This window comes from Acanthopagrus latus, chromosome 14 (assembly GCF_904848185.1).
Source record: "Acanthopagrus latus isolate v.2019 chromosome 14, fAcaLat1.1, whole genome shotgun sequence".
Lineage (NCBI taxonomy): Eukaryota > Metazoa > Chordata > Actinopteri > Spariformes > Sparidae > Acanthopagrus > Acanthopagrus latus.
This window is the reverse complement of record NC_051052.1, coordinates 6,557,884-6,583,878: the sequence shown is the minus strand read 5'-3', so window position 1 is coordinate 6,583,878 and position 25,995 is coordinate 6,557,884. Positions and strand designations below refer to the sequence as shown.

At 45.1% G+C, this 25,995-nt stretch overlaps 1 protein-coding gene across 7 annotated transcripts in view; it reads right to left on the bottom strand.

The window, feature by feature from the left end:
• Positions 1-281: 281 nt before the first annotated feature.
• Positions 282-25,995, bottom strand: part of rerg (RAS-like, estrogen-regulated, growth inhibitor) — a 40,076-nt gene continuing 14,362 nt past the window's right edge. For 5 of the 7 annotated variants that reach the window (XM_037122019.1, XM_037122018.1, XM_037122021.1 and 2 more), the window contains exons 3-5: positions 10,506-10,562; positions 3,527-3,600; positions 282-1,656 (exon numbers count right to left, since the gene is read on the bottom strand). In XM_037122019.1, the coding sequence (XP_036977914.1) occupies positions 1,246-1,656; positions 3,527-3,600; positions 10,506-10,562 (542 nt within the window). In that variant the 3' untranslated portion in view covers positions 282-1,245. Of the gene's footprint in view, positions 1,657-3,526; positions 3,601-10,505; positions 10,563-14,659; positions 14,727-18,803; positions 18,906-25,995 lie in introns of those variants that run through there. The other 2 variants (XM_037122023.1, XM_037122024.1) reach the window with 2 other exon arrangements.

Genomic DNA, 25,995 nt, shown 5'->3' with positions numbered 1-25,995 from the left:
ATTAAAGCTGAAAAAGGGCTGTAAAACCTGACAGAATGTTTTACTGTCTTCTTTTATTGTTGGTGCAGTTTTAGTATGACGTGCAAAAAGGAGAGATTTAAGCCCGATGAAAGCCACATGAACCCCGGCTTGCAAATGAGTTTCGCGGTCTCCAGATGGCCGGAGTGTCCGCCACTATGTAAATTTGACATTTGATGGTCCGACTGAAGGCGTCCATGTCAATCACAATGGTTATTGTTCAAACCCTGCACCAAACATATTGACTCATTACGAGAAAACCGTCGGGATATATCTTGGTTTTTAATTACAAGTGCACAGCGGGTCACATACATAAAGAAAAAAAAAACAAAAAAAAACATTACATTTCAACAAATACAGTATCTTCTACTGTAGATGCCTTTGGAATGTGTACCGTATCATACATAATGTAGTGTACTGTTTTCAAATTACAGCCATGAAGAACATGCCCGGACTGTGACGTGTTGGGATGGACCTTTTTGTAGGTGTAGAGAAAAATATTCACTTCTACGCTTTAAAATGTTCTGAACCTGTGCTTTGGTTCCTATGAGGGGGAGATCTTGAGGAAAACATCCCGGACTAACACCGCGGAACACTTAATGTCAACGGAACACTGTGGACTCCATTACTGGGTTCGTTTGACGGACAGCCATTGACGGCTGTGGAGATTTTCCTTGGGTGGCGATGTGAAAGGGACAGTGTGTTATCTTTGATCTAATAGTAGCTCTCTGATCTTATTTTTCTCTGATGGCCGCTGACAGAACAGTTACACAACACGATATCCCCCTACAGACAGCGAAGGAACGGAGAGGAAACTACCATTCTTCTCGTTCGATATCAATAAATTGCTTGGATTCTTCGCATGCTAAACAGGACAGCTTGCATGCATCGTTGTCAGACTGCCATCTGGCTTAATTACTAAATCAAAGCGGGTTAGGGGAGAGGATAAGCGGGACCCTCGCCGGTTTAATGATTCATCATCTCACCAGTGTCCAGGATTATTTTGAGCGAACGTTTGGGTGCGAAATCATCCTTTTAAGGCTCCCATGCTTGAAGTGAACATCATGAACGTCTCCCAGAGGGTCCTTTTTAATGGAAAATGACCAGATAATAAGCAAAGAGTACGTTCCACACTACATCTGTCACATTTCGTCCATTGCGGAACCAACAATTTACATGAGAGAAATGTACATTTCCTGTGTCATCTGGCGGTGGCGCGGCTCTTCCCTAGCTGCTGATCTTGGTCAGCATCTTGTTGATGGCCTGTTTGACGTGCGTGGTGGAGCTGCGGCGCCTGGCCTTGCCCTGCACGGCCTTGCGGCGCCTCACCTCGCGGCACAGCTCGTGAAAGGCCTCGGCGACGGCGCCGCCCTCGTTGGCGCATGCCGAACATTCGTAGAAGGCGCACGCCATTTCAGCTGCCAGGCGCTCGCCCTCCTCTGTGCCGACCTGCCGGATGTGGTCCAGATCGGACTTGTTGCCCACGAGGACGAGGGGCACGTTTTTGGGCTTCTTCACCTCCTCTAGGAGGCTCCGGAGCGGCCCCACCTCCTCAAAGCTTCCCCGGTCTGTGATGTCGTACACGATGACGAAGCCGTCACCCCAGCGCATGTGGCCCTCCTTCTGCTGGATGTCCTCCTGAGGTGGAGACACAAAACATGGATATGGGTGTGAAGGAAATGGACAAAACATGATTAAGTGCCCTCTACGGTGCCCATCCAGTGGACAGAACCCTTTCTGTTCTGGTGCCCTTATTAATCTTTCCTCTCCTGACCCTCAAACATCCTGAGTCTGTTTTTGTGTCAAACTAACCAGATCTTGACCACCTCATTGCTGCTTGTTAACCTAGAGTCACTACCGAGCATTGACCCGGTACCAATCTCAACATCCGGCTGCATCGGAACTTATTAAGTTCTGCGTCGGCTGTTTGCAGCATAAACAACACATCTAGTTTCTTTATGAAGAGGCCTTTGTGTCCCCAGACTCTTTGTCTCTTCTCTCTCCCACACCTTGTTCAACCAGCACATTTAATCCTGCAGCCATCTGAGGAAAGTAAACACTCAAGCATGTGCCCCTAATTCGATCATGCCGAAGCAGAAACGGTCTGCTCAGTCAAGTAAAGGACACAGCTGGTCGTGTGGCAGACTTTAAATCTCGACCTGTCTGCAGGGAGGCACACAGATCCTCATCTCATAGTCACTGATAGAGGGGAAGCTTAATAAAAATTTTTAAAAAAGACCACATCCCTCCAGAGGACGGACCAGAGAGTTTGGCGTTTGTTTACCTGGCCAACTTTTGAACCTGGGATTTATGAGCCACCGGGACGTCTCCACCTCCACAAATCACGATAGCGTTGGAATCAGGAGGGGCCGTGTCTGCACGGACCTCGTCCTGATGCCAGCTGAAAATAGACTACAATGTAATGAGAGAGACATGACTTGGCTGAAGTGTCGCTGGGGAAATCAGCCCCCGGCAGAACACCTACGCAGCACTGCAGCGGATTTATCTTCAGCCAGAGGTCTTACGCAAGCTCTCCCTCATGACCAGGACCCTGCAAAGCTCCTGTCAGACTGCAAATTATCAGCAGAAGGTGCCATTCAGTTCGTACTGTATGTACTCCTACTAAAGAGTGTCTTTCCAAAAGAACTGTCACATGTCTCCTGGAGAAGGCAGCGAGACGATACGCGAGCATTCAGTTTCATATGCTGTAAAAACAGTGGATTCGGCTCTTTAACTGTAAATGCTGAAATCTATTAAACGCGCAGTGTGTCATTTCTGCTGCTATAAAAACAAAATACACAAGTAGCGTGGGATCATGGGAGTTGTTGTTTTCGTTGTTTAACTACCACCGTTGCTCATGAAAGCTGCCATTGGGGTTACGACGAGGAGATATTCTGAAGATTTATCCACGTTTCTTGTTAAACCAGCATCCTTACTTACTGTCCATACTGTAGAGGACAGCAGCTACCTGGAGAGGGGAGATAAATCAGGACAAATTATAAAAGTCCGTTTTTCACGTCACCACAAAGTGTAACAGTACGAATAAATGTGCGTTTGCACACAAGTTACCATTTGAAGAAATCGTTTTCTTTAATAAACCGCGTGGAAAATGTCTGAAAAGTAATTTCACACACGGAGGACGGCCGCTCTGACTGAGTGTTACTCAGCTGGTGTGTTTCGAGGCTCTGGGGGGAGCTTTCTGTTTCCTGAGTCAGAATCAGCTGATTCAGACGGTCTGCATTACGAGCCAGTGATCATACAGTTTGAATCACAGGCATTTGGCAGACAGGGTTCCCCTCTAACTGTTCTGTAAACTCATTTTAATTCACCCCATCGGATGTCTCTGGAGGCACCGGATTAAAGCATCAGTTATGCAGTAGCAGATTTGCAGATACTTCAGTTTGTTCACACACGTACAGTCCTCTAATGGTAGAAATAAAAGCCCTTGTCAAATGAAGCGGTGAGCTGAAGACAGTGGCAAGTCCTCAAATGAAAATGTGTGTCTCACCTGCCCTGCGGTGTCCAGAATCTCCATGGTGACGACCTCATCGTCAATGTTGGCTTGATGACGGTATGTTGATTCTGTGAGACAAAAAAGACAAGATTCAACAGAGTTCATACACTCCATTTTGAAAAAAAATCTAATTTGCGGCGTATCGTAGTTTGATGGCGGTGACGTGGGAGTAAAATGAATTTACTTAATGACACACCATTATGAAGGTAGGCATGCGTTTTGAGATGAACGCGCAGTAAGTCATCAGTGCCAAGTTTGAATCTGAATGATTCAGAGGATCACACATGAAACGGATGGTTACTGTGTGAAGCGCTTTTGAATATCAGTTCTTGGATTCTTGTCAAATTGTATTCATTCATTCATTCATGAAACCACCATTGACCAGAGGAGAAGCATAAAAAGATGTCTTTGTTATTTGACTGGCAAAGCCTTTGTGTTAGCTAATAGCTACCGGCCCCGATGTCAAGGAATAAACCATTCATCGCACATGGAGTTGTATTTAACTCTGCTCTTTGAGGCGACCCTCTGGAAGGATACAGAAACTGTTCTAAGCATTTATGAACGTTAAATCTCTGCAAGTCGGCAATAAAAGAAATTGACTAAAAGTCGAAAGTAGCCGGTAGCGGTGTTTCACCATCTTTAAGCATTGCATTAGAGAAAGTTGATGACATCGAAATAAACACAGTTTTAACTTCACAAAAGGGTTTCTAAGCCCCTTCAAGTGGTTTTCGCCATCAACTGAATGTTAATGTGCTTCGTGGGAGATGGAAGTATGTTTTCGGAGCAATTAAACTCCTTGAATGGTCAGCTGTTTCCACTCCAAGGATAGAAGAAGAAGAAGAAGAAGAAGAAGCAGAGAAACAACTGTTTATTTCCCAGTTCATGACCTCTACTTTTTTCTTCTCTTCATCTCTTCTCTTTGTTTATTACAGTCATGCACACTATAGCCTACTCCCCCCATTCTCTGAAGAAACTTCACTTTGTGTTTTGTTTTTTCCCTTTTTGAGCACACTTTCAAAAGTTGGCTTAATGTTTGTTTAAAGTGCTGTAAAATGTAAAAAGTTGACATTACCTTTTTTTAAAAAAGCCAGCAAACAGACTTTACAGTGTAGACAGATGGAAACAGCTTGTAGGGCTTCAGTGTAAGCCAGTAGGATCCATTAATGTGATTGGATATTACTGATCAGTTGGTACCTGTGGCCCTTTTCTGCATACCAACCCCCACACCCCCCCACACCCCCTTTCTGTCATCCTGTTTCCTGGTACCTGTAATATTGAATAAACCATGAAAGGATAAAAAAAATAATAATTTCGAAAAGTTCAGTTTGTTCACGGGTTATAAATAAACAATGACAATCAGATTTGTGACCACGCCGCAATTTTTCTGGACCTTCAAGGTCAGCTGCACCGCTTCCCTGTCCATTAAGCACTGCTGCCTGGTTTGATACGGCGACCTGTCAAAGAAGCATTTTCAAAAACAAGGACACATGCTGGCACCTCCTCGGCTCGGACAGACTTTTTTCATCATGTTTCACTTTTCCTGACTTCCTTTTCCATTCAATCATTGCCCACCAGCGCTTCAGGTTATTTCAGCAGGTTTTTTGGAACCAGGAAGGATCGGCCTTTGTCATGGCTGACTCCTGCACTGACCTAAGCCTCACCTCTGGCAAGTCTGAAAAGCTTCTTATTCCTGGCACAGGAACACAGGTGTGAACTGTGACCGTGACCTTTCATTCCACAGGCACAGGAGTTATCTGCCTGAATTGCCCTCCCCCTTGTAAAAACCCCATCTGTGTAAACACCTTGCAGAGAGCACTGAAGCCCCTGAAACCCTCCTTGTAGAAAGAGATCCTGCTGGATTTTGCAGTTATCTCAACCAAAGAGCTACAGCCAGCGCTGGCTCAAAGCTTTCTGGCTTTGTGACTGTAGCCATACAATTTCTCTGAGCTGGTGACTCATGCCCCATCTACTTTAAAATGTCTTGATGCATGGTTCTTTCATGAGGGGGGGGACATAGGAAAGCTTAGTAAGGCAAGAAATCAATATTTCAAAAGAATCACCAGACACCAGAATTTCTACATCCCTTTTACTTTTCTCTGCCCAGCATATGTTTAAAAATTCATGCTGAGGGGGTTTTACACATTGTATGCAGAGTGAAATGATCAGGATTTTACTATTAATGCTAATCCTATTTCTACTTCTTTATGACTCTATAACAAAATAGTGCTGTGAGCTTTGAGGGTAACTTTGCCTCCATAGATCTGGACGTCTGTGATTTTAGTTTCTTACTTAACCAGCAACAGATCCTCATGACTGATTTTGTTTCGAGACAATGTAAAGTTATTAGCTAGCTACCTATCGTGTAGTGAGACAACATCTTTGTTTGGTTGACACACATATAGACAGGGATCTATGGCATCTTTTGTTATATTTGTATATCATTCAAACAGCAATCAATAAATGAAATGTAATCAAGTAATCTTGCATTCAACCAAGTTGTTTGTTGTTAAATTCAAAGATGCAAAGAGAAGAGAGCTCTACGAATGTAGCAAACTAGCCGCTTACACATCTTCCTGCTGGCCAATGAGATAGCATTTTTGACTTCTGCAATATTTATAAGACCACCATCAAAATACAAAGTTTTAAGTTTAAATCTTCAAAATGAGCATGTGTGAGCAAACTAAACTGTCTAATGACAAACTCTGAATTAATCTGAAAACTTCGATACTTTTTTTTATTAAAATTTGTACGATTGGTACCACCTGTGTGCAGATTGCTTAGTGAGAAGTTCAAAAACTCAACCCACAAACAATGACACTAAAGACCTGTCAGGAAGATGTTCACATTGTCACTGACAAGAGCTTGTTGCTCCTTGTCTCCCCACTCTCACCCAGCTGTGTCCCAGGTGCGCTCAGCTGTCCGGGGGGGATACTCTGCATCCTGTGACGTAAAAGAAATGTCACAGGGAGCCAGAGGCAGAAGTCGACCTGTGATTTATAGCAGCTTGGCCGGAGGCATGAGGAGCATCTGTCGGGTGGGGGGGGGGGAACCAGAGTCTCACACAGCAGCCCTTGGGACAGCCTATTTCAGGAGTCATCACTCTGTCAGCTGCAAGCAGCAGCAGATCAGTCCATGTCCGCCCCTCTGTGTATTAGTTGCTAAATGCACTGACGGGGGGGGGGGGGGGGGGGGCGGGGGGCCGGGATGATTTAAAGAGCCCCACCATCCCATCTAAAGGTCTTGGAGGGAAACAAAAGCAGTCATTTTCGTGGCAGCGAGCAATTCATCCCTCATAATTCAAACCCCCTCAGTGCCTGGAGGCTGTTTTGGCGGAAAGTAGACAGAGAAAGTGTCACGCCCAGCAGAGCTCAATACATGCTGCCCCACACTGCTCTTCCAACCAGGAGCAAATCGTTAACGGCGCTTATTTTTTCCGAAACATTCATACCAGAGACTCCCTCTGCGCTACGTAGCACAATATCAGGCACAGCTGCTGTTGTGATGCCAGCAGAAGCAGCTCAGAGTTAATTCTCATGTGCCGAGGGAAATGAGATTCTGTGCGCAGGGACTGAAAAAGAATAATGTCATATTGAGGCTATCTACATTGTGAGCAGCTGCTGTCCCTCGCATCTGCCGGTACCGGCCCGGAACACACACATAGAAAGTCGGCAGGTGATTTAGTACCGTGTAGCCGTGACTCATCCATTGTCATGTCTTTTTTTGCATCACTCATCATGATGCAGGGACACAGCATGATGCCACAGTTCGGTGATTCACGCCGAATGGGTTGGAGTTTAGAGAGTACAACAAACAAGTTGAATCACACCATTTTACCACATCGTCTCCCCTTTTCTGCTGACGTGAAGTGAAGTGAACCACAGGTGTTTGATGGCTGGGTTCTTGTGTGGACGAGCTCCCGTCACTGCAGCCACGACATTTAAATTTAGTCTCTGAGACGCCTGATTCTACCCTCTGTAACCTGGTGGTTCACCGCCTCCTTTTTCTCAGTTTTCTCAGGTCACGTAGCACCAATTTGAAAAATATCTGTTTCTTTCAACTGCATAAACAGCCCAGGTTAATGGAAAGACCCTCTTTCTTGAGGTAAAATACTACTTTAAGTGCTCTAACACACAATGTAGATGTAACAGGTGTTTTTAATGAAAGCAGTGTTTCTCACAAGTAGGCTTTACTTGCCCCAAATCATTAAGGCGTGTTTAAGGAACAATTCTGGCCATGTCAATGACTGCTGGTCAGGTTTTTTGAGTTGAATGGAAGTTTTAAAAGTTCACTTTTAAGAAGTCAGGAAACAGATTTCCTCAAAGTAAAGCAGAGTATTACATAGAAGTTTGAATTACATTAAAAAGTTATTTGTATTATTTGCTTCCTTGATTGTGACTCTGTCAGATTTTCAATATGTCCGCCTTGCTTTTATTGTGAAGCAGCAGCGTCTATGTTCTACATTGTTCTTCACTGTTTTCTTCAGCAGTCCAGGAGGAACTTCACCATTACTTGAGCTATCTGACGTGCTGTCAGTGCTTGGCGTAGGCAGTGTACGAAAACACATCTGCTCGGGCACACACAGGACAAGCTGGAGCCACGTTGTGCAAAGCACAGCTGGAAATGTGCAAACCAGCTAAATCTGGCCTGTTCTTTTGTCGAAACGAAATTCTGCATATCCCTGCACTCACACTTCCCTGCAGGGCCTGGGGACACCAGCGATTCCTCATGGTAGAAAAGAACATCTGAGCTCGTTCACGACCCTGATCAAAGTAAATAGGCAGATACTCGATGGAGATGAACGGCGAGCTGTAGACGCTGGAAGGCATAATGAGATAGATGAAGTGCCGCCCACGTTCGGACAGTAATCCTCTGTTTCTCAGACCAGCACACTGCGCACACACACCACCCACCTGTGTGATGTGCTCATAATAGGGTCATAATAACTTGCCAACCACTTCACGGGTAATTTCAGCCGGGCAGTCTGATTGGTCACAGACACCATCCAACGGCGCCGTTATTCCCATTATGCACCTCAAGCTGTGCTTTGTTGGTTGTGACGCTGACTCTTGTGGTAACCAAAGAGGCCGTTATTGCTCTTTTTTCCGGCTTTCTGCTTCTTTTTTTATGCTAAATCAAGTGCTACTTGAGGTTTGTCCGGCACACGTGTTGAATGAAGCTGGCAAACACGATAGCAACGTGCTACAACGCTGTCCGGGGTGTAAGTGTTCTGCTAATAGCGGGATTCTGCACTTAAATTTTTCATCTATGCCGAACCAAAACAAGCCGCCCTCGCAGCTAGAAGTAGGACAGCAATCTCCCAGTGATGTGAAAAAGAGGACATAATGGCTATATGATCATGATGAAGAGGTGATTTATTAAAAAGAATAGGTTGTGCTCTATATGTTGCCAGTAATTGCACTCTGCTGAGCTGCTGCGCCTCATATCACCAAAAATAAGACATGGAGAGAGACAGACAGAGAGAGAGAGAGCACTATGTGGGCAATCTAGATGCAGTGACCAGCCGTGTACAGCCGGGAAATGAAAAGCACTATATCGAGAAGACGTGATGTCTTTATGCCTCATAATTACAGTGTAGGGAATTGGCCAATTCTGTGGTATGCACCAATGATGGCAGGGGGAACAAAATTTTCTGCTTTCATTCAGGTTGCATCACACTGACTTCTGTTTTGACGGAACCAAAGGTCGTTAATTCACTGCGCGAACAAAGGCTTCTAATTTCTCATTAGTAAAATAGATTTTTTTTCGTTACAATAAAATGTTCTGCTAGGAAACTGTCCTGAGAATGATGTGGGCTCCACTTGACTCACCTACACAAACGCAGTTGCAGAACAACTAGACGGCGGTGGCCCCCACCGGCAGGACAGTGCACCCTGCCACACTGCAAAAAATTGCTGAGGAATGGCCCAAGGAGGATGATTCTGATTGATTCTGAACATTCAGTGGATATGCTGGAACCAGTCCAATTCCAGGAGCCCCCACAGGACACCGCAGGATTTCCTGTGTCCATGCCTCAAGGGGACAGAGCCTAGTTCAATCCAAGGCGGGGCCTCCATGAATTAGACTTGATCTGGGATGTCCCACAGATGCTCAATCTGATTGTGATCTGGGTGAATTGGGTGAATTTGGGTGTACTTGGTCCGGTCACATGTGTATGCTGAGTATTAAGCCAATATGCTAGCCTGTGGTTAGCTTAAGTTTGCATGAAACTTGAAGGGAAAACAGCTTGCCTGGTGCTATCCAATGGTTAAAGAGAAAGAAACAGCCTCCATTTAAAGGCTCAAGAATCTTAATCTTCGCTTAACGAATGTGTAATTAACTTAAATGTGAGGCTTAATGAGGAATTGTGTGCTTAAACATTAGCACCACAGCAGAGACTTTACGCTAAATTTAGCTAGCTCTCTCTACTCAAGGGCTCTGGTTCAGTCGTGGCACTGAGGGATGAAACGGGATGTTCGGCGCCTCGACAGGAGGTTGGCTTGGCTGATTTAGCATCTTTTAGCAGAACTGGTGAGTGTAATTCATAAAGAACAAAGTTTGGCGCTGAAGCTTTTAGCAATAAAAAAAAGATGTTTTTTTTTTCCTCTGTCACGAACAAACCATCTGTTTGAAGGTCACATTGATAACATTTTATTTAGATAAATGATACTTTGAAAAAACTTTATCTTCAGAGCTTGTAGAAAGGTGAAGAATAATAATGATAACGTTACGTAAGCTTCATGTAGTGTACGGGAACAAAAGTGGTATCTATCCTCCAATCTCACTCTTGGCAAACAATTGTTTCCCAAAATGCCAAACCTTTACTTGACCTTTGACAAGGCTCTAAAAATGTTGCCCGAAAAAAGGAATAAGTGCGGTCGCAGTAGTGCAGGAGTTGCAGAAAAGGAGGCACCAGCAGTAGTGATGGTAATAACTATAGTCATTCTGACAGGAGGAATCAAAACAGATATCTTACCGAGTGTTGGGTCATACTCCCAGATGAAGCGTCTGGTCAGAAATCTCACCACCAAAGCTGAAGAGGACAACAGAAAAACAACACATTCAGAATATGAGAACAGCACGAGAAAGACCGAGCATGTTAGACTTCATGGCTCCCAGAATACATTAACCAGAGTTCATGTAGAGATCCAGGCTTTTGTTCCACGGCGTATTATTTGTGCCTTGAGTCTCCACTTGAAGAGTAAAACTGAAGTGCGCGGCCGTCAGTTAATAATGCTGCAGACTGTATCAGCCTGCAGGGCCTAATGTTCACCTCCACTGGCAACATGTCTACTTCAACAGCTCATCATCTGTGGAGAACCATCGAGAGACCAAAAGAACCCAACCACCTTAGCACACTTCTCATCTAAATGCTAATAAAGACTTTGAACAGCCTTCAGGATGAAACATCTGCTCCTGCAGTTCATCATTAGCCGCTTCTATTATATGGGATAGTGTGTCTGCTCTTTACAGCTGCGGCCTTCATCACAACCAAAAGAAAGGGAAACAAAATAAACATCCCCAGCAGGCCGGTGACTCACTCTCTTAATGGTTTACCATCAACAAGTAATCTGCTGCACGGAAATGGTGATCTCCATCATTCAGGCAGAATTAGGAGGCCATTACCTGTTTATCACGCAGAGCCACAAACCAAACAGTCTGTGTGCTGGCTGTCAGAGTGAAAGCCCCCCGAGAACACCGATTTGAAATGTGATGCAGGGGTTCTTTGTTTTGTTTTTTTGAGGACGGGCTGGAAACTTCAACATCCATTTGCGGTACCGTAGCGCGACGCGAATCTCTGCTCGTACTCGGCTGTCTTTCCCGGCAGCTCTCGGCCTGTTTCATCCGGGCGCCGAGATCCAATCGTCTCTCTCATTCGCGTTATCAGCAGGGCCACGCAAACCCTTCTCTGCCGCTTATTAAAATATTATCGCCCGCTGGTACTTCACGACCGAGCCCTACAGTGACATCCAATTAAGACACCGAGCGTTTTGCTCCCCTTCACCCCCCCAAGAAGTCGCTGCGGGAGGCGCGTGTGTCTCGGTTCTGCAGCCGTTTATCAGAACACTGCAGCATTTTCTCCCTTTAGTCTGGTTAATGGGAACACACAATGGCACTGAGACTCAGAAGTCCTTCCGAAAGGATCAGGGCACAACCTACTGTTGAAACAGATGCATTCATTGTCGTTATATTGTTGTTTCTCTACATAATGACCAAACAGGCTCAAACATATAAATAGGTGAGATGTTGGTGGGCAGATTTCCCCATATTTCAAAGGCTTGTGCTAAACTGCCTCTTTGGCGTTAGCTGCATAGACAGAGAACAGTGATGTTCATATTATTTCACTCCTCAAATACATTTCCTTGTCCATGATCTGAAAAGAACACAGGTCTATCTAAAGTTTGCTGTCATTAGCTGCTAAAGACTGGCTCGATCACAACTAGTTTGTAAGTAACATCGCCTGGAAACATTGTGAATAAAAGGTATTTCCTGCATTTGAAGGCACAGGGACACAGTTTAAATATGGGTTTAACGTACACACCCCTACACCTTTCCGTGTGCAGATTTAGGAAAGGTGTAGGGGTGGAGAGTTTCTCAACCACCTGACGAGCATTTCTAAAGAACACTGGCCCTCAAAGCTACTGGTCCTAAAAGACCAAGTAAGGCTGCAGCAGCAAAACCGTATCAAATAAGGCAACCGTTGAATTTCTCATGAATTCAACATTAAATTTGTAAGAAGAATCTGACACAGTCTCACTTCAACTTCCCAAAAGGCAAACGGGCCACTGCACCATCTGTAGACCTAACGACTGCAAGAAGACTTCAACTTCTGTTTTTCTCCTCCTCTCCTCTTGTCTTTGCACACGCTTTTCAAACCTTAATTGATTAAAACACATTTTCCAGATATTCGCGGACCAGTGAGGGAAACACTCTCTTTGCCTTTTCTTAATTGTTTGCCAAAAAAAAACAAACAAAAAAAACCAATAAGCCCTAGCTTACTCTCAGCCCGGCTTCACAGCGGGAGCTGTCATGTGCCTGAGTGACTCCCAATGGGCCTGAGCGGTCCACTTGAGTCCGGGTGCGTATCTGTGTCCCTGTGTCATCTTAGCAAGCCGCCGCCGCCGCCGCTGTGGCAGAGACACTATGAGGAAACAGCTCTGCCTTTGAACCGGGAGAAAGAAAAAAAAAAAGCAACACATCCGTCTCGGCCAGGCCTGTTTTCCGCTCATAATTAGCCACGACAAGGAGAGGAGAAAAAAACAAAACAAACACTGTTATGTTGGCCAGAGTGTCGCTGGCACGTCTCATTATGCTCCTAAAGGACTCTGGTCCGGCCTCAGGCCAGTGTTTGATGATGACTGAGTGCCTGCTGCTCGAATGCTTCAATTTGTCATCCGCACACACAAGATTCGAACATTTATTTTACTTTGCATCACTCTCTCTGTCTATCAAGCGCGATCCCGGCGAGCAGATTCAATGCAGCGTGTTCAGAGAGGGATGTCGCTTTGTGTTGCCGTGGCTTTTATTCCCTCTATGAAAATGGCCTGCTGTAACCCTGTGTTGTTGATTCTGCTCCTCAGTAAATCACACACGCCTCTCAAACCCCTTAACACGCTTAACGTGTTTTCGGGCAAAGGACGAGTCTGTCACGCAACTTTCAATTACTCCCGGACTGCAGTTAAAAGCGGAGCAGCGGCGGATCATTTGTCAATGCTGTCGAGAAGGCAGACTGACGCGGACGTCTCTTCTCCTGTCCTGCCTTGTATTTCCCACTGAGGTTATTTTAGCGGCCTGGATTCCAGGTAGACAGAACGACCAATGGGGTGTGAAGTCCGTCCCTCATTAGAGGTAACTGTATCTGCTGCTTTTCACCGCCACTCGGGAGAAATGTACACACGGAAGAGAGGGGCCTTTGTTAACGTGCGTCAATATGGACATTGTGGCCCAGATTCACTAAAGGTTCGCTGAGGGAATAATGCGCGCCGTATCGCCCGAGCTGACCGGGCCACAAAGGCGGCCGATTCACTGGCTGTGTGCAGTGAGAGGAAAACTGATAACGGCGCTGGCTTAGAAAAAAAAAAATGTAAAAAAAACACAGTCTCACAGTCATGCATATTGCTGCTGTGGAAAACTCAAAGTTCAGTTTGTGATGTTGTCCTTTTATCAATTTAAACGGGCTCTGTGGAGCTCTGTGCCAGAAAAACCACTGTTAATTGTGCTGCTTAGCTAATTTTTCACCTCACGTCATACGTAGATGACTAAATGTGTCCTGTAATTGGATTTGCATACATTGCTTGATGGCTAAACACAAACCCAAGTCACAAAAGTTTCCTGTCTGCAAACTTGATCTCTTGAGGGGGGGGGTCTAACTCTAGACCATGGATTAAATTTATACCGGAATATCCCTTTAATCGATTGTTACCACAAACGTATTGATATTAGCAGCTTTAAATTAGCCATCAGTCGTCATCATAAACCACCTGCCACACTAAGTTTAGTAAAAGGAGAGCTGTCTTGTTTCTCTTCTTTCTAAAGTTGCGGTCTCCCTCGCCCTCAAGGCTCCCAAGCCTCCCTCCATGTGACTGTCAGTTTGACGTGCTCCGTAGTGTCTCGAACATTCTCAGACTTGGATGCGGCGCGACATCTCTGCGAATACACTTTAGTGTTTAGGGAGCAGGTGTCAGTAGAGTATCGTCAAGGGGGCTGAGGAGAGACACTTGGACAAGCTGTGCTGACAGCTCTCCTGCGACAACATGCACAGAGGATAGATTCACCGTGTCGTTCTGACCAGAGGTGACATGGGCATAGCAGGCCGGAGGAATGATGACATTATGGCATCTTTTTGACAGAAAACGTCATTTTTGTCGCGTGTTCAGGTTTAAACTGAGGAGGAGCATTCAGCGTGCTTACTTATGGCTATTTGAAAATTCCTCTGCCATGTTAACTGGTATCTGGCGAGCTGGCAAAATCAACAACCCGTCGCTGGAGATGGGCTTTCGTGTTTCTCATGTTAGAAGCTGTCTTTTCTCAACTTCCTTACAAATACTGCAGCTGACTTGAAAAAAAATCGATCCGAGCAGCGCTCTGTAGCGGAATGATCACAGCGCGGGCCGTTTAACTTGGCCTCACCACTTTGACTCCAGCTGGACGACCTCTGTCGTGCCCCCCTCTCTCCTGCCATTTCCTGTCTGACCTCTTTGCCTCGCTCTGTCCAATAAAGGGAAGAAATGTCTTTAAAGGATGAAGAATGCATCTGAGTTTCTCGAATTCTCCGGCCCAGACTCTGATGCCAATCTGAGCGGATGGACGGGGGGACTGCGGGGTTTTCAGATTTATGTCAAACACATCATCCACAGGAGGTGTTTGCCAAAAGCCGCTTTTGTCCAAAGTGACCTAATCACATTAGCAGCAGAATGTTGGACTAATTGCAAACAAAGCAAGAGCAATTAGCGGTGCCCATGGCCCTGTTCTGAGCCGGCGCCGTGTTGCTCATTGAACAGTCTCTATTGATTCCCCACGGCCATCAGACGGACACCCACGGCTCTTTAGTTCCCTTCGGCCACAAAAACACCTCTTGGCTGACGAGTGGAGCTCTCTCAGCGCTGTGCAGCTGCAGTCAAGTTTTGTAACTATTGTGCTCATGCCATGTCCGTTCATGTCACGCGGGCCAGCTGTGCAGATGAGACCGGACAGGAGAAGGTTAGACGGGGTCTGAGTGAAAAATCAGACCGCAGCAAGCAAGCAAAAGCATTTAACTGGGAAAAAAATACAGTTAATCTTTTCTGCCATACAAAAGTATCACAAGGTGACAAAATATACGGAGAGACCAAAAAAAAGGACAGCATTTTCAATTTGTACTAACTATAAATGCAAAGCTGGTGAGCTAGCTACGGAGAGCCTTTGCCAAAAAAAACAACATTAACATATAGATTATTTCTAGCTTTTATAAGTAATTGGAAAATACCAATTCTGCTAAAGTAACTATTATTTTTCCAGATAAGTAGACTAAACCCCAGCTCCAGTCATGAAGCAGAATACAACCTCTGGTAAAGCTAGGTCCACTACGGAATAGTGGATCAAAACATTCAAAATTAACTCAAATAATCAAGTGTGAAGAAAAACAATTTTGGTGGTATGTCATAAGCGTTGAGTCGTTGTGTTGAAGAGGCATGCTAACTAGCTAGCCCCAGGGCTGAAAAAACTCTTTTTCTCTCAGTAGTCCAAAGCTTGTGTGTAAGTGTAAACACCAATGCTCCTCTGATAGTCTGGCTAGCTGCGCAGCTAACTGAGCTAACAAGCTAACAGCAGCTAAAGTCATAAATAGTTGAAAAGAATGCAGTCGGCAGCAGTTAGCAGCTACTCTGTGTATATGCTGCCCTTGATGTTTGGAGTATGAATTCAAGGTAGCCAATTCTTACAGATTGGATCTTTAAACTCCATATTATCTAAGCAAAAATGTAAATATTAATTTAAATATAAAGACTAATAGTAGTTTAACAAACAGACAACTAACAAATTCACAGATACATAAGAAGACATTTTGTTTGTCAGTGCTAGCCTCAACTATTTTTTTTAGATATTGTGTTGGATTATGTTGTATAATAATAAACCTAAAAAGGCACTTCATCAACAATAGGCATTAATCACAATGAGTTAATTTCAAAATGAACAAGTAAAACATTCAAAACACTGCAAAACTTTGAATTGGAATGCTTTATGATATGTTTTGTCTTTCTGTGAACGTTATTCGTTATCAGCTGCGAGCTGATCTCCAGCTGGGCTGACTTGAAATGAATCAGAGGTCAAATGAAAGGTTTAAAAAAAAAACATGACAGATGGGAATTATTGGTGGGAGAAGTGCTGCTGTAATTACTGCTCCCTGCCTTTTTTCAGGGTAGTATTGACGGAGGACGGCATTTATTATGCGGCGTACATGCATTCGATGCTCGCTCCATATTTGTCATCATATATTATTTATGTATCGCTGAATGTTCTCTGACTTCACGATGAACTTCATCTCTGTTAGGCTCACGGGAGGGCTCAGAATTATTAGGAATGCAGGGGATTTTAATAATTCATCAGCGACATAAAAATCTAGTGGAGGACCTGATGAAAATAATCAGGAAGGATCCACTTCAGCGGACGCTGCGCAGAATTCAACCTTCCATCCGTTTTAGAGCGACTGTGGTGTCGGCTTGTGCTGACTGATGTCACCAGACTTGTTGCAACTCCTCTGGCAGGAAAAACGCTGTTGTTCTCACGCTTTAACGCGAATAGAGGAGAGGTGAATCATTAGCCAGACGGGCTGTTTATAAGGTTTTTATTGCATTTTTTGACACAGACACTCACCGGCCTGCTGCTGTGTTGGCGGAGGAGAGGCTTCAACTCGCACACAGAGGACCGAGACCTTGAAATACGACGTCAGCGGGAATCTTCCGCCGTTAAACCTATCACGCGCACCGCAAAACAGTCGACATTTTTCTTCCGATAACGTCAAGTAGCGTGACACCGCGAGGTTCGTTCCTGGCTTATGAAAAACTATTTTTGTAGCGGGCCCTCATCACCCTAATCAATATCCTCCCACTTATCACCGGAGACGTTGAGAGCAGGCTTCAAGATTGCACCACTCTGAGCGGTGATTATTGATCTGTGATTTCCTGCTGGTCCACTGAGCTGTTAAAAGGGGGAACTGAGAAAATGAAGGCGACATTTCAGCCCTGCGGCCTCGCAGGGACGCGCTCTCGTCGAAGCTAAAGCGTTGACCCTGAACATCTGCGGAGCTCGAGTGACTCGCCTCCCACTGAGGGATAAGATGAGAATCAACGTGACGCGAGGGAAAGGATAGACAAAAGGAAAGAAAAAAGGTTGAAGGAGTGCGGAAACTTAAAGGGAAAGGGATGGAAAATGGGACTGCTGTTTGTTGCTTTCCAGAGTTCACAGAGATTTATTTAACATTTTAATAAGGCGACAGACACAGAGCTGATTTAAAGTGCTCTGATGAGTCTGTTTTTGCATTTTCGCGGGTTGCATCTCGCAAGATGAAGCAGACGGAAACCTGCTTCTTTTCCTGTGCCTGTTCTCCACGAGCAGGGAGGAGTGACGGCCCTGATGACAGAAACAGGCAAACAAATAAGCTACAAAAACACCCAAACCACTTCCTGAACAGGGGGTCAGGCCACTGTTCCCAGTCTCACAACCTTTCCCAGAGTTCCTTTTCACCACCAGCCTCTCTCTGGGGCATGTCTGCATCCCAAACCACCGACAGCAAGCCCCCTAAAAAAACGTAACGACAGACGCAAAACTGTATTTCGTACTATAATGAAATGCGCGTGTCTGTCAAAAGCGGACTTCTGGGAGTTCTTGCAGTGCCAGGGGAAATATTCAATCTCTGTCTGCTGCCAAGTATAAATGAGATCAAGTCAGACATCTTATCATCTCAGCCCCGTTCCAGATCAGATTACAGCTCGACAATCGGGCTCCTTGCATATTTATTCTAGGACTGAACCAATGCCGCATAAGAAAGGGATGTGGGAAGCCGGGAGTGAGCCGAGTAACAATAACACACAAGGCAACAGTAAACATGTCATCTCCTGTGAGTGATGGTCTCACCGTCTGGGCCAATTGGGAACAAATATTTCACTTTGTGGGAGGTGGGCGTCACGGAAATGCAGTGGTTTTGAGAGCAACAGTGGTTTTGAACAGTGAGATAAAGCAGACAAAGCAGTTCTGGCAAAAAAAAAAAAAAAGAATAAATAAACATCTATCAAAACTTTTGACTCGGGTAGCGAACCATTTCAGAAGCAGCATGTCATCGTAGTTTAGCAATGGTAGCATAAGCAAAGCTTTTTGTTGGTTTTTTTGTTGTTGTTTTTTTTGCCATTCTAAAATCAAATCTCAACAGTAACAGGCTGGCTTCATTGAACGCGTGAACCTACACTGTTAGCAGTTAGCAGTCCTGATCAAGACTGGTAGCCTGCACATATTATTTCCCCGGTGTGTGTAGAGTCTTGAATTTAAGGTAATATTCTGATGTGCTGCGCTTCGGTAACCCCAGCCAGTGCTACTGGAGATAGCATTACGTGTGCCGTTAGCATCAGTTAGTCATCATCCTAAATGCCCTTTCTCTTGTAACATAAAAAGCTATAACATACTTTTTGAAAGTATAAATGTACATTATTACATTATACTTGGACTACAATACGAGAACATGTATTATCGGCCGGTGAGACTTTTAGCCTGGGACCTGCAGCCTTAGCCTGGCACAGTAACTTACATGTAGCCACCAAGTCCATACTCAAGAACGGACTCAAGAGGGAGGCGGTCAAATGAGCCATCAGCTGTTGTACTTTGTTGTCACTCCACAGCTCAGCCTCCGACTCCGAAACCAGCGACACTTGACGAAATCTCATCGCGCCTCTCGTTCTCCAGATCAGCTCACAGCTGGCCAATTACCAGCCGCATGACTCATCATCGCCTCTCTTCTCCAGTGCGCCTGAACTCATTAGTGACTGAGGTCTGCAGATTTCTGGTTATCATACACCATTTAAATTAATGAGACCGCTCCTCTGAGAATGCCATCCGTGCGTGTTCCATTTCCAGCCGTGCTTAATTAGCAAAAGACTATGGGGTAATTAATAAGTGGGCCTATTTACATGAACCATATGTAAAAGACGTGAGCAGCGAAGGGGTTTTTGCGTGAGCCATTTTCGAAATCCCGCGCTGCTACACCTGAGCCTGTGGCGTGATGTCAGCATAATGGACTGGCACATTCCTCTCCAAGACTACCCGGCGCTGCCCAGGAGAACACCAGCAGTGAAAAGGAATACGTCTCTCCTCACATCAGTGCGAGCAGCCTTTCATCCTGTGACTGGCACGCGGCCTGCCGTTTTTTTAAATCTGTCGCGCAGTGAACGCGTTCCCCGTGTCACAAGATGGCATTCTGGCAGCGCGATGGGTTTCGCAGCCCGAAGCCAAGTTCTCATAATAAATCACACCGAAATTAAACCATCAGACGCAGTGTTTTACTCTCCTGAGCCGCCCGTTTGTTTCCTCCATAAATCTCCAATGCAGAGGGGATTTGCTGCAATCACGAGAAGTGTAATTAAGTCAGTGGTGTTGTTAAGACAAAGAAAGATTGGTAGACAATTTACAGAGCCTCAGACTGCCCTCTACATTAACAATGCATCTAAAATTACAAAGACACCCAGCTCTGCAATTCCTCTCAGCTCTATGCAGTGTTTTAGTATCTTTCAGCTCATTGTTTTGGCTTTATAAACCACAACTTCACTGTTTCTCTGATAAACTTTCTAGAGGAGTCGGCTCTTTGAGGCAAAAAAAAAAAAAGCTCTAATGAACATTATGTTTATTGGAGTGTTGGACAGTTCCCGCAGAGGAGTTATTTCTAACGAGTCGGTGGAGAAAAATGGAGCGCTATAAAAGAAAAAATGGACTTGAGACGTGACCAGAGACATGATTCAAAAATGAATGCCTGAAGAACAGGAAGTGGAGAGATGACAGGAAACATGGGGAGGGAGAGGTGCAACAAATGTCCCTTGGCCCGGATCCCGAGTCGTGGTTAGCGGCCTGCACGTGTGATAAAAGGTACACGCATCTTTGAGGGGGGTTATCTTAGCTTCGAGAATTACAAATGGCTGTTGAGCAGACAACAGGACAACACAGTGAATCTCATTTTGAGTGATGTGGGCGCTAGATTTTGATAAACGGACGAATGTGTGAAATTTAAAAAAAAGGTCCATGTCTCTGGTTCTGCTGTCCATCATCAGTCCACGGCGGCACATCACATCTGAGCAACATGTTGATGAGTGAGGGCTTACTACACTTCATCTTATCAGAATTTGTTTTCAACGTTGAAGATTCCACTTCATTTGAATTAGATGGCCCACTGTCGTCAGGGTCTGCTACTGTGAGTCCTCACATTTATTTAATAACTAGACTGAGGTCCACTGAGAAGTGACTCAACAAATGGAATTATTTCCGTCTTCAGAGCAGCTCCGTCTCTGGGAAATGGCCACAGGGGAAGGAATAGATAACATAATGTTAAACATATTATGGAAAAAAGATTTCATTCTCAAGTAACTTAATTACAGTGATACATTCTTACACTGAGGGATGTAAGGAACTGTCGTTTATCAGGCCAGTTTGTACTTTAAGTTTGAGTTTTAAAACCAATATGAGACGATGAGCTGGAAAAATAACAAATTAATAAGATCACAACAACTAGAGTTAGGCCAGGTTACTTTAAAACGTACTTTTGAATACACACTGGTGTCAAATGTGATCCAGGCTGATCACAGGTCCTCATTTTTGGTAATCTGATTAATCCCAATTACAGGTCGTCCATTGCTGCCCAACCCTGATGAACAACATATGCCGTACATAGACAAACTGCATGTTGTTAGATAACCAATCAGACCACAGCTGAGGTTAACCATGAGCGCTGTGATAAACTCCAATAACTGTCACGCTACAAGCTCTTGCACAGCTGATTCACTTACTCCAAGCTCAAAGTTTCACTCGTCCACCCTCTGAGAGGGATTAATCTTACTTACATAACACTTCAACTTTCCAGTTACCCTGCGCTTGAATACACTTGCCTCCGTTCTATGAAGATGGATGGCGTCTTTGTTCGAACACAACAAGTCGCAGTATGTATCAAGTTCGCTTTGACTGACAGCGAAGGTCGCACCAACTCCCCTCCGCTCCACTTTGGACGAGCTCCACCAGCGCACAATGGCGAGGGGAGAGAGAGAGAGAGAGAGAGAGGCAGCCACTCTCCTCAGGGACTTGTGGCTCTGGACAAAAAAATGGGACACCGGAGAGGCTTTGATTTCACGTCTCCGAAGATGCGAAAGGACAGGAAGCTCACAGTTGTGGGGTTAGAAACAGGGAAGGGCGCGAGGACTCTTAACACCACATTCACGGCCTTAAATGTAGTCCCTAACAATAGCACCGCAGCGCTATTCATCAAGAGCCGCGTGCAAGGCAAGATGAGGGCGGCCACACCTTAGAGGGCGATCTGCACTGTGATTACACACAGAAAGGTGAAGCACTCAGTACAAAGAGCAGCTGGGAAAAAGAGAAGCGCCCATTTTCACCATGAAGACTGGGTATGGAGCTGGGTATTAGAGCTCTCATACAATGGCCTTGTCGGTGGTGAAGCTACCATGAAGAAACTTAGACGTCATCACCACGGACATTCTGTCAGTCTATTTCCACTCTTATATTGAGGAAAAATACTGTACATCTGTATACTGATGGACGGATGTTGAAAACTGAAAAAGAAAACCCTAAAATTTCAACCAACAACGTCGCCATGAAACTTCTCCGGCTGATGACTCACGTAAAGGCAATTACATTTTTTTGTTTTGCAAGTTTTCTGAACTCTTACTTTTTCAATACGCAAATCGGGGCGATGGAATTACTCATTTGCATCCGTTTAGAGAACAGAAATCCGAACACAAAATAAGCACCTATATATGCGTTTTGGACATTTTCTGGCCATTAGTCTGAAATATTTTATGGGAGCAAAATATCCATACAAGTTCAATATTGACCAGCAAATGAAAAGATGGCGTCGCACCAGAGTAATAATGGTGTTTTGCACTGCCGTCTCAACTTGAAGTCAGTCGGTTGAACGAGATCTTTGGTTGGATGTTAGCTGAATACCTCTGGCCATTTCATTCACGCTTCAAAAATCAAGAACGTGGTGAAGATTATCTCAACAAAACTTCTAAGTATCATCAAGTTGTGTTTACCACCTCTGCAAGAATCTAATATGCGATTGAAAAACTTGCTTCGGCTGAGGGGAACCAGCGCGGAGCTAACTCCTGGGCTAGCCTAGCCCACAGTAGCTTCACCGTAGGCCCAAGAGTAGATACAGTCACACGTGTATCTTCCAAAACTAAACATCCCATTAATGCTACAATTAAAGAATGCTTCATCAGCGCTACTGTCCTCGCTTGCGTGGGGACTGAGCCTGGATTTAGTTTTTATGTGGACATTAAAGTCAGTCACGCAGGTTGTGACGATGCACCACTGCTCAGTGATACCAAAAGGTTGCTTGAGGGAAATCAGAAAACTCTCGAATGTCGTCAGGACCACGAAGCTTTCAATGAACAGGAAAGTGTTACATAACAGATCTACAGAGACGGTGGGAGGGAACAGTGTTAAATAAATCAGATATCGCTGAAAGAGGCCCTGAATATTAAACATTGAGCTGAACCCCGTCTGATTCCACAAAAAAAAAAAAAAGAAAGAAAGAAAGAAAGAAACTTAATGGATCTATGATGAAAATTCAGAAAGCGTTGCTAATCTCCACAGAGAAAGTTGCTAAGAGCAGAGAGGGAGATAACCAGCGATGACTCACGCGCTGGCCAAGGACGGTGGCAGAGTATACAGGTGGAGAGCGGACAATATGTGGAGGTGGAGGAGAGACAGAGTCACGCTCTAAAAATAATTCAGCAGTACAAATAGGCACGACCACTACAGGAAACCCACCTTCCTGTGACACAGTCATTTCCTTTGATGGGTCCGCTGAACGTCTGTGTGTGTGTGTGTGTCCACACAGGCAGGCTGATTAATTTCCAGATATTTATACCGACTCAAGGCGCGGAACATTGGCTGCCAGGGACGCCGCTACAGAAAGCCGTCCTTTCTATAGCCTAACCTGTGCGCGCAGTGCGAAGGAGTGACTAGGGGAATAGAAATGGAGGGATGTTTCAATACCGAAACTGGCCGAGAGCTCAAGCAGATAAACTGAATGGCAGGGAGGACAAAAGGGAGCTCTGGGCAGCAGGTAATGCATTCAAGAGAGGAAGAAGAGGAGGAGGAGGAGGATGGAGAAAGACGAGCGGAGCGCGGGGGGAGTTCAGCTTCTCTGTCACTCTGAAGCTGAAAGGACTGACTGCCTACCTGCTGTCCAAAGAGTGCTGCTCCTCAGATCGACTATGTATTATATGTTGTAGGTGAAATACAAAAAAAAAAAAAAAAAAAGCACAAAGGCATTTGTTCATGTGTCACATCTGTCTCTCAAAATATAAATATTCATGCACTAAAACAAGTCTAACTGTCTTCAGACAGCACGCTAGGTGAATTTTAGATGGGCCGCGATTGCATTTAAGCCGAGCAGGAAGACGACAGGGGGCCCGAAAGTGTGTTTTCAACACACCAGATGAAAATGTTTTATCGTTCTCGCCTAAGGCTCGCACAGACTTATGTACAGACACGAAAGGAAAAAAAAAAAGAAAAGAAAAATTGAGACCGGAGGTAAAAAAACAACAGGAAAGAAAGTTTCTGATTTCTGAGTTCAATCAGGCGCTAGTTGGCTTGAAAACTCACGTCTGCACATTTAGTACGTCGCAATTGCTGTTATTGGCGGGTGAGCGGAGACTACACAAATGGTCTGTTTTTAAAGTGAAAACCTCCTCTGCTCTCTGTCTGAACTCATCACAAGAGTCTCCAAATGACCTCTGTGGCTCTGAAATCCACACTGATCACCCACTGATCAGTTCTCATTTAAGAACTCATTTTCAAGACCAGATGAGTGTGCTTAAGGAGCCGCTCGCCTTTTGACCTGTGATGAGCGCGTTACCGTAAGAAAGACCAGTGAGACGTGACACAGCTGATGAACTGATACAGCCGAGCTGCATTAAAGCATTCAGCACTCATGCAGCTGTGTTTATCAGGATCCAAACAATTTCCTCTTAATCAAATTCATTGTTTTCTGTGATTGGTTTCCGTAACCTGATCAAAAAGGGGAGGACGCTGGCAGCTTAATCATCCGTTTGTCCCCACTGGCTTCTGCTCAGAGACTCCCTGTGGCCGCATGGAAACGTCATCCAAGGTTTAAAAAAAAAAAAAACCCACGGCTGAAGCTGATGTCCTCGCCGTGTCTCTTCTGTGCCAGTGTTCTGACTTACTGTACCGGCAGCTTGGATGAAACTGTGAATGCACATGAGAATAACGAACACCTCGCAACGTCTTGGGTCTCGCTTCAGCCGTCTTCTGTCTTTTGCTAATCCAATCCTGAAAACAAAGACCTCACCCAAGCATTTATTTTTCTTCCTACATCTGTCTGAAACACAACACACATCCAACAAAACAACCCTCCTCTTTTTCTTTTTCTTTTTTTCTTTTTCTTTTTTTTTTTTGTCTCGTTGTACTGTTGCCAAGGCCTGCTTTTCTTTTCACCCCCAGACGGGAAGCGAGATGCCACAACTGGCCACTAAAAAGAAAAGAATAAACGCCGTAAAGTCTTATGTAACACATTCGAGTGCGTAAAAGTTACTTAGCGCTCTGTTCAGCGGACGCACATCGTCGGAACATTCACATCACTCCGGGTGCTCTGACAGCCACTTACGAGCCTTTTCATATCTCTTATCTAAAAGGACTAAAATCTGCCTTTGACACGCTGATTAGAGCACTTGTGCCACAGCATAATGCGTTGGGTGAGTCATACCTTGCGGCGGCTCAGCGGGTCCGGCACACACAATGCAATCACGGGTGACGAGCAGCCAGCCAGCCTCGCAGCTGTTGGCTCTCTCTGCTGTCAAAGGCCAAAGATGTGCCTGGAAACCCGAGCGGCAGGATAAGCGACCGCCGCTGCATCCTGTTAATCGCTGGGGTGCCGTGTCGAGCGAGGAGCTATGCGCAGAACGCCCCGATGGATGTTATTTAATGACTTTTCAGGACTTTCATTTCCTCCAGCAGCACCGTCGCAGGAAGTCGATTTTGGAAGCGTTCGCTGCAACGATGATTCGAGCGTGAAAGGACGGCCGTGCCATCCTTCATCAGGAAGCCTGTTTCAAAATCGTTAACACGCTCAAAATGTGTTTTTCTCAAAACCCTCGGAGACACGCTGTTGTCTTGTGCACTGTCCTCTCCTAAGTCTTTCAGCTCAGCGTTCGACACTATCTAACCTATGAAAGTGAGCGAAGGTCTTTGCATTTTTAGGCCGCCATCAAGAAATGAGACGAGGGGTATTCCCACGCCAGCAGTAGTAGATTACAGACAGGAGGATGCCATATCCACTGCCCTCTACTCCGGTCTTCACAGACCTTGAAAACAAGGATAGTTACATCAGGTTGCAGTTTCTTGACCTCAGCTCAGAATCCAACACAATCTCAACACGGAACTGTTTGCTATACCTCCACATACTGTAGGCTCCTCAGCCGGAAAAATCTTTACACAAATAATCTAACCCTTTCCATAATAATAAACGTCTGGTTCTTTTGTCAATACAGCAGTGACTTATCAGCAGGAAAAATGGAAATAAATTGCGCGAAGGCGACATGAAGGTAAAGTGTCTCCCTCGCAGCAAAGGACTAGACAGAGCCTGTGCTTCTGTCGCTTGCCGCTGTCGTGGTGAAGGAACGTGATCTTCACTTTCTTTTGAATCACTCTGAGAGTGTCTTTACCTTGAATTCCATTTCAGGACGACATAAGCT